We start from the raw sequence: 12,373 nt of genomic DNA, 5'->3' as shown, positions 1-12,373 counted from the left end.
TATTGCTGCTGGAGGAATGGTGTACCACACATACGTACGTTACACCGGTCTCGCGTACCGGTCATGTGCTTTCATGCAGCTCGTGAGCGAGAAGCTGTAAGATCGAGAGCACGCAAACGACGCGCGCATGAGTAATTACACAGAAAATTCATATAGACCAACGCGGATACGTGCGTGTACATCCCATCAGGTGACACCGCCACTCTTGTTTCAACCAGGGAGGTGGCACCCCACACCTAGTTTGCAGGCACAAACCCTTGTTGGTCGTAAAGGAGTCTGCGCCAAGACTACTACATGCTCCACTTTGGCACTGTCCCATAGGCCCTGTGTTGAAGCTTCTCCCAACAAGGCCTTGTTGGGAGAGGCTGCAGTGTAGTGGTGCGTGTATTAGTCTTGGCGCATGCAGACTTCTATACGACCAACAAGGGTTTGTGCTTGCAAACTACCCCACACCCACCTCCCTATAAAAAGCACCCCACCGTCTCCTTTAGCATCGGAGACTGTAATGCATTGCAAATAAAATCAAAGAAACAGACTGGTAGAACTTTCTTTCAAATCGGACCCTAAGGTTAGAAGTGGAAAAAATCCCATTGACCTGTGTAGACTCTACAAAATGTCTTCACTAGGTCTAAATCTTTCTTTGTGCCAAATATGGAAACAAACACCATCTTTCGTATCAAAGTATCTATTGTTACAAGAACCTACTAATGACACCTTTGTAATAGTTGGTAAGTCTTTAAGCTAAAACATGCACGCATGTACACATACTACAGCAATATTAAAAATGAGATGGAGTAATGACGTCACAGTCTAAAATTCTTACTTTTGTATAATGTCTATGATCATTGTCCCTCTCTGGAAGAAATAACAACGACAACACGAAAATCCTTGTGGTAGGCATGGTACATGTATTTCTTTTCTTTTGTATACTCAATGTCTTCTGTGTTAGACGGCTATACTATTTGGCTTGTCACATGTTTATCCAATTTGAACGTGCCGTTGTGGCAATAAACTCAAGCTATTATGCAATGGATTGGCATCATAGTTTGCATGACACTTTCCTACTTCGAAACAGAACTATTTATTGTTAAGGATAGTTATTATTCTCTTTTGAGGATGTAGCCTAACCATGCAGACGGAGATCTTGTGTGTATCCAGGCCTATACCATATACCGTTCCCTCTATTATAGGCCATGAGTAAGAGGCAAAACACTTCTTTAATTAGTTTTCTTCCGTGTCTCCCTCTGCAGGTGAAATTTGTAAGATCGCTACTGCTGATCTAAAATTAGCAAATCATCTGTAGATGGCAAGTTGGAATCCCACTGGTTCCTTTTTCCCAACATGTTTGTTAAAATTATAAATCAGTAGTTGCGATCATCTTACACATTTCGTTTGTAGAGGGAGACAAAAAATGAAGAAAACTCATACCTTTACATGGCCGGCGGAACCGGGGGGGGGGGGGGGGGGGGGCTCGGCCCCCCCCCCACTTTTTGGGCACCATACAAAGGAATACATAAGCTGTCATCACTTTGAGCCCCCCCCCCCACTTTTTTTTAAACCCGAAAGTACGCAAGTGGCACTAAAAAGAAATAGATAGAGATCTTGAAGTGTGCTGTGTGAGCGCGGTAAGGTTATGTTTTTCCGCTGAAGACCCCCGCCCCCCTTTTTTTGCTTGTTAGCTGAAGAAACCCGGAAGTGGAAGGGGAGAGACTAAGCTGAGGACTTTTTTTTTTGAAGTGCCCCCCCACACTTTTGAAAACGCTCCGCCGACCCTGCCTTAACCTTCACCTTCTGCTTAAATCTCTTGCTTTCAACTTTTTTTTTAATTGGGTATTTAACAACCAACTAAAACAACAACAAAAAACAAAGGTTGCTTTATACAACGAATACAAGCTTTTTAAACGCTGCCTAATCTATCGTGCTTATAACACTGTTATCAGATTTAACAAAAGAAAGAAAAGATTGAAGTACTGTGCTTCTCTTTTCTAAACCTATACATCAGCGATAAATAAAATCGGGTACACAAAAGAAAATAGTATAGTTTATACAGAAATAGTTTTGGTGGTCTTTGCTACAACCAAATAATCTTAGGAAAAATGACAGTTGTATTATAATTTCCTAAACTCTTGGAGTGTCCCTCGGACTCGGAGGACATATCAAAACAGAAGTCCCGTGTGTGAGAGAGTCACAACTCATGCAAGTGAGGTCCCGCTTGCATTCATAACCCGGTGAAGTGGTCCGTCTCCAAAAAGGTTCTATAATAACCTCTTTGTCCGTCTCACATCCAACTGGAACAGGATTAGGGCATTTATGTATGCAGATGTCTATGGGCTATCCAGCCATCTTCTGAGATGGAAAATGAACTCACCACTATAGAGCCAGCATGTGTGGAGTTACGGAATCGTGCAGGTACACATGAGAAATAACACAAATCATTGAAGACGGTCAGATATTTCAGTGGAAGGTGATTTAACAATGTTAGGCCTATGATGTTCACTTCAAGATTTTGTTGAGGTTTTAGGTAGTTCAGTGTTAGTAAAGGGATTTATAGTATTGGTGGATCGAGGTGAGGATTGGGCTTTAGACTTTTTGCGAGATACCATGAAGGTACTTATGAAATCGAGAGCATACCATTTTAAGAGGAATTCAAAGTTTATTAGATTATCCATTTTTGATAGCCGAGGCATCAAAAAAAAAAAACAACAACCACAAAAAAAAAACAAAAAAAAAAACAAACAGAGTAAAACAAAACGATCCTAATAACGGGTACAGTGGGTCTCACCTTTTCTTAGAATTTCTTCGTTTTGGATATCTCTGCCATCATGATTTAAAAACCCATTTTCGTCAGACAAACGTTGAATCCCTCTTGGAATTGCGTGCTCTTTTATTTCGCAAGAGGTTTATCATTATCTCACCAAAACATATCAGAAACCTGAAGTAAGGTGTCAACCAACTACGATCTCTTTGAAATATTGTGAAAATTATTTCAACAATTCCTTGAGGTTACAATAAATGCGTTGCATCTGCGTTTGGAATAAACCAAATGATTACACATTTAAAGATATTTGTCATATTTTTTTATTTTTAGGAATTGTTACACATTTCACAGAGTGACGACATTGCTTGTGTTGTGACATCAAAGATCATAGAATCTTTGGTGACACAATTTCACAAATTTAGTGCACTATTTGGAAAAATCGCCGGAGGAATGTTTTGATCCAAAATACAGTAGAGAACTATATAAAAAAAAAAGAAATTCCTTTGAGTAGGCATTGAGTCTTGTAATTTGGATGAATATGTATACTTACGTAGTATACAGCTTGTATCATGCGATTTGGAAGTGTCACTGCCCTGCGGCGCGTCAACGTTGCCGCGACTTGCACCGCACCACCATCAAACAAATAATTAACACGGGCCACTGCACTAGCGGGATATTTGGAAGCTGTTAGAACTGATTTCCACGCGCTAATCACTGGAACCTTGAGTCTGGAGTGAAAGATGGACACGTCTGTGAAAAAATGTGACTACACCTTTGATACAAGGGATAGCGTGACTTGTGTTGAATTTTCACCGTTTGAATCGTCATCACCTTTGATTGCATACGGCGGCAATTTGAGAGTAAGCGTGGGAACATGCAGATTTCAGGTATGTTCTGATCGCGTTGCCTTGATGTGGACCCATATACTGAAATCTGTGTAGTGTTGAGGTATTGAGGTATTGGGCCGAGTCCATTTATCCAACAAGACGATCCTTCGTCGGGTCTAGCTTCTGTTGATACGGTAGGAAAGCTTCAACTCAACTCAGAAGTTACTATAACTATTCTGCATGGAATTGTTCTGGAAGTCGAAACTTTACCAGTGTATTTATGCTTGTAGGGTATCGGGTGTTTTCTAAAGGGCGATAATGCATGATATGCACGAACTCACAAGTCACAAACAAAGGCAAAGCAACCTTTGTTGAACCAGATAACCATGGCATAACACTAACAGTATAACAATCCCAGCTAACGGTAAGCACCTGTGCTGTGTGTACTAATTGTAGTGCAGTGTGTCCTGATGCAGCTATGGATGAATGCTCTTTTTAATTGGTATAGAAATAGTCTACCACTCACCAGTTTACAACATGTTCATCCTCACACAGGAAACTCAGTCAATGTCAATGATTCCAGTCATTTCTCAGTATTAATAATCATAGACCCAGTCTTCTTTGAATGGGCAATCATTGTATTATTAGGTTTGACATGCATTTATTCTAAATTTATTCCTACTATGAGTCTAGTATGATTATGACTGTGCTTATTTTAACATACAGGAGGAAGATAAACTTCTGTCTGGTTGTGAGTACAAGCACATCAGAGACTTTCATCATGGGACACGCGTCACATACATCGCATGGAGTCCTGTGTCATCGCTAGATATCTTGCCAAGATGTCTCAGGTAATGTGAAACAACCTTTGTGTGGGATTCATGATACTGTTCACAATATAACTTTGTGACTGATTTTATAGTGCAAGCCTTAGTTTAACTCTAAAAGTCTAAGTTCTACTGTGAATATTCAAACTGCAAGACACCAAAGTAACATTAATAAGATGTTCTCTACTGTAAAAAAAACAACAACAAACAAACATGGAGAGGTAGAGCTAAATCAATGTAATGGACACCTGATTAGACTGAAATCACTTGTTTGTATCAAATCATACATCATACACAAAGAGACCTTAAACTTGGACAACTTACAAGTTTGTGAGAAAATTGTAAGTTCATCCAAGATGTTAGGCATCAACTTGACCAAAAATCTACTGCGTAAATACCATGGTTTTCTTTCTTGTCAACTGGCAATATCTGATAATGTGAGATGACTTTTGTTATCAAATATATATTTCATTTCCTTAAAACTTGAAAGATAATTTCATGTTCCTACCTGCCATTTTTTTTTTAATTGTATGTGACACCACCATAAGAGATGTGTTATTTCTTTAAGTGTAGTTTATGCTACCTAAAATTGGAATGTTTTGTTTTTTATGAACAGCTAAAACTTATCACTATTCTGCTGTTTAGATTTTGTACAGCTGGAGCAGATAGCAAAATACGGGTGTTCAGCTCAGACTTGAAAGACCAAGACACTGTTCAGGTAGGAGAGATTGTGGAATATAACCTTCATGGCAGTACCTACAATTTCTGTCTTTTCATATAATATTCTTCTATTGCTGAAATTTGTCAGAGGAAATAGTATCAACTACATCATTCCTCTCTCAGTAATGTAGTTATCATTTGAAACTTTAAGTGATAGCCTACATTTTATCCCCATTGACTTCTTCCTTCAGCTGCACTCATTGTCGATTGTACTAGAATAGTAAAGTTAACTTTAGTTAACTTTGAATCATGATTTCTTTACAATGAATAAGATATTCTGTTTGGGTTTTTTTTTTGCTTTTGTTTTGTTTTCTTTTCTTTTTAGAAATTCAGGAAAAGGACAACAACAATGACTGAATGAAATAAATTTTTGAACTTGATCACATGTCACTGAATTCTGTAAAATTGTAACAAAGCTAAAAACTGAAGATAGATGTAGTATACACAATTTTCTGTGAAGTATTGAGAATGCTAAGTTGTTAAGGAATTGCTTACAGTTTCTCTAGTTTCACCATTGGCTACATTAAAGTAGTGAAGTTGACTTCGAACTTGAACATTTGTGGCATGCAGTTAGCACAGAGATTGTTGGATTTTTTTTGTTATTATTATTTTAGTTTGTTACTAGTGATAGTTGAAAAGCATTCAGCCTTGTGGATTGCATCACATTGTTGGCAGATTTGGTATTTCAGTAATGTATGTGATGGAACATGCTTTTTTCCTTTTCCTAGGTAATAAAGGGCCATAAAGACTATGTGAATGCCCTAACCTTTGAACCAATCAAAGGGGAGATCATAGCTAGTGTAAGTGACGATTACTCATGTCGACTGTGGGATCTAGACGGCAGGCAAAGGATGATGTTTCCTCTAAAGTCAGCTGGAATGTCAGTATGCTGGAACCAGAATGATCCAAATAAGGTATTCTTTTCATGATCATTTGTTGGAAGAAATTTATTCACCGTTTATTCAAAATGTCATAATACGGTGTCAGCTATTGCATAATTTATTTTCAAACGAGGAAATATTGCTGGGAAGTAGGAAGTGTATGTAGCAGAGCATTTAAATTGATACAGACCTGTTATAACAGTTGACCTGATATTTCATCGATGCATTGTTTTGCTTTCTTTTGCTTTGTTTTTGCTCTGTATTGAAGCTCAAGAGGTGTACAGCAGTGGTAAGCTAACATGAAACATTCGAATAGTAATGAATTCATAATATTTTAGAATGAAATTTGATATGAGAATTGATTTGAAATTGGGGGTGAAGATAAAGCTTCACATTTTCACCATTTACATGATTACCACTTTATGGGTACTTGAGAAGGATTGGACACATTTAAATTCACTTTGATGTCACTTTCATTTGTCTGCAGCTAATGGTTGCTGAAAAGAACGGTACCCTTCGTTTCTACGATCTGATCAGCGAGCAGCCTTTCATGTCACTGGAGACAGGGCGGCCGAGACTGATGTGTGCTGACTGGAGTCTGTGTGACCCCACCAGGGTGGGTGCCATCGTTGGTGGGGAATGGATGGTTTGGGACATCACACGTTCCAGGTACGGTAACAGCAGGAAAAGAAAAAGATCAACTATAAGAAGGAAGTACGAAGACAATAAGATATTTGGAAGGGGAGGGAAGGGGTATGTCAGGTTTTGTACTCATCGTGCCAACAGTCACTTTGTAATGGATGTAGATTTTATGGCATAATGTATTCATTCACATCAATTGATCATCTGTGGGTTTAATATTGTGCACATGCTTTAAAGAAGGCCTTCATTTTGATTATAAGGACGGATGCCTCAAGCTAGAAGATGCTCTTTGCTTAAAAAGAAATTTAGAGTTGTTAACCGCATAACTGACTCTCTTGTAATGGCATCACGGTCTGAATAAATGAATCAAGGACCATTTTCTTTGTAAATGCTGAATAGAGCAATAATTATTGAAATTTAAACCTAACAGTTGTGATGATAACATTTGATTATGATTGAAGGCTAAACAAGGTTGATATTATGTACTCCATCATAATTTTCTTGATAATGATATGACAATAGGGGAAGACATCTTGATGCTATTGACCATATTCTGTCAATCTGTAGCCAGCCGCAAGACTCTGAACTGGCACATGGGGAAGGCGGAGGCGAGTTCAGGTGGTGTCGGTCTAGTGAGAACCTCTTTGCCACCACCGGCAGGCCCAACAATGAGATCAAGGTCTATCATCTTGGCCATCATCAGGTCTGTAAACCGGCTTCAGATCCTTGGCAGTCATAGGGATAAAATATCTCTTCAGCATTTTTGCTGTGTTGTTTTCTGCACAGCACAAAAAACAAAAACAAAAACAAAACACAACGAAACAAAAAAAAAAAAGACTATACATCTTAAAACTTAAAGAAAATGATTTACTAAATGAAATCAATTTATACATTTCAAGAGATTTTGTTACAGATGTGTTTTTGGAATCTCAAAATAGGTTGCATTCAGAGCAGCATACACTGTATGGGGTCCCAAATTTTTGCCATGTTTTCCATGTAAAGAGTTGCTTGTATATATTCTTGTGAGTTTCCTATCCAAAGGATGTTTTATTTTAAAAGAGGCTTGGGAAATACTGATGCAGTTCCCTAATGCTCCTAAAGACTTTTATGATCACTCCCGTCTGCCATTTCTTTGCAGTCTTGAGACATTTGTGGCTAATTGTATGATATCCTCAACACTATCTGTATACACTTCCATCCAGGTGCCCCTAGAACAGGAAAGATTAAAGGAGACCTCCAGATGATTTTCAGATTTTTACATTTGAACAACTATAAATTAGTTATACTGAGGACAGAGTTTCAGAATTTATGATAATTGGGATGAAGAATAAGAATATTTTCAAAATTTATAACAAATTGCAATGAACAAGGATGATGACATGGCAGGGTCACCATAAGAATGCATGAGTTGGGGCTCAAGGAAGCAGAACAAAAGAAGAAGGCATGCATAGATTATACACAGGTGAACTTGCAAGCAAGCGGTATTGTAAGGGAATTACACTTCTACATTTCTGAAATATGTGAGCCTCCTATGTCATCATCCTTGTTCAATGTAATTTGTTCAAAGTTTTTCAAAGTATTGTTTCTCTGCTCAAGAACAACTATAAATTCCACAAATCTATACATGGAGCTGTTGATTTAGGTACTACATGATGTAAAATTATGAAAATCGTTTGAAATGCCCCTTTAATGAGCATTTGCCAATGGTACATGTACTACAGTTTTAACTTGTTTGCTACTTTCCTGTGGTGAAATCAAATTTCAATCAAAAATATCAAAAATAAATATATAAATATCAAAATATCATCTTTTGATACCGGTGTATCATTTTCCAACTCCAGGTACCAGTGAGTGAGAGCCTGCCCATTCTTGGGGGTCTGTCCTGGCACGCCTTCCTGCCTGTGTGTGCCATCGGTGGCGACAAGCGAGTACATCTCTACCCAGCAGAACCTTGATATTTGTAATCCCTTTAATCAATAGGATATATTTTTCTTTCTTTGTATGTATTTAATACCATGTTTTCAAGAGATGTTGACATGTATAGCTGTCTGCATGTATGTAAGAAATGAATTTCACTACGTTACCATTCCTTTTCATACAACCAAATCGCTATTTTGCCCAAAAGTGCTGATGATCTTTTATGCGTGAAGTTGTACTTTTCACTTGTAATTGCAGCTGCAAGCAGTCTTTTGGTCGTAATGGTTCTGTTTTTTTTTTTTATTTAGCTTGGTAAAGTTGATAATACTTAATTATTGATAGAAAATATATTTGGACTGGATGATAGACTATTCACATTTTTGTAATAGCCTCTTAATGGCCGGAAAGACGACAAGAATTTTTGAACTACATGATTGCCTTAGGATGCAGCAAATCTGCTTGTCTGTGCTGTTCTCTGTCTGGAGTATACCTTACAAGCAAATCAATGTTGCAAAGGTGTACTGCATTGCTAGTCTCATGAATTGCCTGCTAAAAAACTAGAAAGGCATTACTGCCATTGAAGGTCTGGAGAATAAGATCCTCTCTTCTGATGTGACATTTAATTCATGAGACATTTTGACATTCAATTTTGATTGGAAAATGACTAAATCACTGTAAAGCTTCAATAATAGTTGGTAGTTAGTAAAAGTGGATTAAATCTCACAATGTAAAATGTACTGAATCTCTGCAGAAATGTGTGATTGGCCAGCATGTTCTCTGTGCTGATAATCATACATATGCAGTGCAGTTCAAAATGGCAAGTACCACGGTAGGTATTCTATGCCTCTACACACACAAATGTTGTTGTCTTGTACATGTGCAACTCTGTTAAATGTAGAGTAGACAAGCAGCTGTTGGACCAAAGGAGATGCAGTGATTTGTGTAAAGCTCCAACTTTCCTGAAGATGAAATACTGTATACGCCGAATATTTCGCGAGGTTTGTATTTTTGCAAATTTTGAGAGTCAGTTGCTATTTGCAAAATTAAAGACGCGAAAATATTGACTCTGATCCCGATATGAATGTGACGTACACGTATACATTTCTCCATTCAGTTCAGTACTCCATGATCGCGAATTTAACCACTCGCGAAACTGTCGGGAAGTCCTGATTCGCGAAAATGTAGACTCGCTAAATATATGGCGTATACAGTACTTGTTCAGATTTCTGGTGGATCTCAGTTGATACAAGACATGGTGTGTGGGATGAAATCTGACTAACTCTGCTAACCAATGCAGATGAAGTTGTCATGCTGTATTGAGGCTCTTGACATGATAGACTTGCCTTTCGTAATTCAAATCATGAGGACAAGGTCATGCAGTGTCTGAATGAAGAACCTCATGATAAAAAGGACCTGAAAACCATGACACTTACCATAGCAGGTTTCTCAATAGGTCAGGATGCAAAAACAAGAAATAGAAAGAGCTTGGACTGGCAGAATCCCCGACTTATCAGAGGGTTCTTTTGATCCACTCTTAATCACATGGTTCCACTGTACAATATGCATGCAGCGGAGTTCAACCTGTGCATTTTGCATCAATGAAAGATACCATTATATATGTACGTGTACTTGCACTGCATCTGTCCAATAGCTCACACTTGTGCACAACTTGTTTGTACTATGCAAGGTGACTCTGCTTCCCCTGTTTGCTGTGATAATAGAAAAGGTTTCTCAGTAAAATTACTCAAATATTTTCAGGGCATTTAGTGGTGTGCACACCACTGTAGATGCATGAAACCTACTTAATGCTGTGGACTGTAGTTCTACTAGTAAGACATATCTGCCAACAAGGTCTTTCTTGTACAATGACAAAGAGAAATGCAGAAGGCACTTTAATTCGTTTTTCAGACGTAGGAAATGTGTGCCTGGAAAAAAAAGCAAAGACATAGCAATTAACCTCAGAGACCAAATACAATTTGTATTAGACCTGAAAGGGAACATTGCATGCATTTTGACAGAGCTACAGTATTTTGCATTCTGTGTTATCAATCTCCTTTCTGCCAATGTGTAAATATTTAGAACGTTTCATTACATGTGAAAATGTACTGTAAAACACCAAAATAAAATCAAAACCAACAGTAAATGGTTTATAAATATTCTACAGATACTTGATGTCAGTCTTCATTCCTGTATGATTTTAGTGAATTTACAGAAATTGAAAGTGCATGGTACTGTATGTAATTGAGAGAGAGAGGACTTAGGAACAGCCAGTATATGACTGGAAGGGTGTGCCTGTGTATTTATGAGTGTGTGTGCATACAAGTAGTATAGGAGAAAAGATAACTGAAACAGTAAGCATTGTACAAGTCCAAAGTAGGCTAATGGGGTCATGTGAAAGTGACTATCCAATGCCTACATAACATACTCTGGGTGAACACACACACACACACACACACACACACACATTCACATACTAAATGTACTTTTACTATGTAAACTGCAGTGCTCTCGCCTCATCACCACTGGAAATTTTTACATGAAAAAAAAAAAGTGATTTAATGTTTTCTATTTAGCCTACAAATAGACATGGCTTTGAAAAAGCTTCACAAAGATGTGTCCAAATAGATATGTCGGTGTTTTTCCTCCATTTAGTGGTGCATTGTTTGATCAATGTAAGATGGCTCTGACTTCCCAGGATCTAGTGATATCACACAGTACTGATTCTCAACCAGATTTTACTAATAATAATAATGACAAACACACAATCACATTGGCACACAAGTAACTACACGTAGAGTCATACCTTGACAGGCATGTCGTGAATGTATTTCATTACATATGCCACTGCCATTTGCAACTCGTATGAATATGGTAATCATACTGTCATGTCTGACCCCTCAGACACCAATTAATAAGTGAAATAGAAATCAAACATACATAATAAGAACGCATTTCTAAGATTGGAGCAGTAATGCAATAGAACCGATTTCTATGTGTGCTCACACAAAAAGATGGGAGAGGAATACTTTCCGACTTCCAGACACCATTTTTTTACAATTTTTCTGTTGAATGTTGTACATGTACTGTGAGGAGGTTTCCTGCCTGCAGAATCTATACTTACAAATGTTGGTGCAATATGAAGTGATTCTGAATTTTCAATCATTATAGCAATAATATTTGTCAGTAAATGGTCATACACTTTTGAGACTCATAACTGGCTACTCATGCACTCAATATACCTCATTCGTTCCAACTCGAACTCCACTTTGGTGCAGTGTGCCTTCTTGTATGGCCATTTTGTGCTGCTTCAAGCAGAAATTACACATCAAATGTAGTAAACACAGCATTGAAGAGGTGCAAATACCACCTGGAAATAGTATCTTCCAACTACAGCTTTTGCATCAACAATACATGTATACACTTTTGTCTATTTCTGGAAAGGATTTTGTATGACTATGCATAGAGTATGAAAATCATAAAATCAATTTGCCGTTAGCTATTTGATAAACTATTCCCACTGTGAAAGTGTCGGTCCCTGCTGCAGCATTGGACTTTACAGCTGTAAAAAAAAACTGCTTCATCTCTTGCCCCATCTGACCATAAGTATGCACTATTCATGGTCTATTCTTCACAGCTGGAGCCCTAAGTTGTCATCCCCAAGAGCCCAGTCTAAGCAAGCAGTACAGTGGAAACTCGATATAACGAGATGGTCGGGACCGAGTCATTTTCCTCGTTATAGCCGATATCTCGTTATATCAGTAGGCATAAAAGACAGCATAACATAAAGATATTAATTTGCAC

General features: G+C 38.0%; 1 protein-coding gene across 1 annotated transcript; it reads left to right on the top strand.

Moving 5' to 3' along the window:
* The first annotated feature begins 3,467 nt into the window (after nucleotides 1-3,467).
* Nucleotides 3,468-8,610, top strand: LOC139727441 (nucleoporin Nup37-like). Its single transcript, XM_071638396.1, has 7 exons — nucleotides 3,468-3,645; nucleotides 4,312-4,436; nucleotides 5,058-5,130; nucleotides 5,861-6,046; nucleotides 6,501-6,682; nucleotides 7,223-7,358; nucleotides 8,497-8,610. The coding sequence occupies exons 1-7, from the start codon at nucleotides 3,499-3,501 to the stop codon at nucleotides 8,608-8,610; spliced, it is 963 nt and encodes a 320-aa protein (XP_071494497.1). The 5' UTR covers nucleotides 3,468-3,498.
* The last annotated feature ends 3,763 nt before the right edge of the window (nucleotides 8,611-12,373 follow it).

Source organism: Diadema antillarum, unplaced genomic scaffold (assembly GCF_040938485.1).
Source record: "Diadema antillarum isolate AM-2024a unplaced genomic scaffold, OU_Dant_1.0 seq00000131_RagTag, whole genome shotgun sequence".
NCBI classification, from domain to species: domain Eukaryota; kingdom Metazoa; phylum Echinodermata; class Echinoidea; order Diadematoida; family Diadematidae; genus Diadema; species Diadema antillarum.
This window is presented reverse-complemented; position numbering and strand designations above follow the sequence as displayed.

Bases quoted from the DNA above. Each gene is read 5' to 3' on its own strand.
- LOC139727441 (XM_071638396.1), top strand. From the start codon at position 3,499: ATGGACACGTCTGTGAAAAAATGTGACTACACCTTTGATACAAGGGAT. The intron at 3,646-4,311 runs GTATGTTCTGAT...TTTAACATACAG, and splicing joins TGGGAACATGCAGATTTCAG to GAGGAAGATAAACTTCTGTC. The intron at 5,131-5,860 runs GTAGGAGAGATT...TCCTTTTCCTAG, and splicing joins AAGACCAAGACACTGTTCAG to GTAATAAAGGGCCATAAAGA.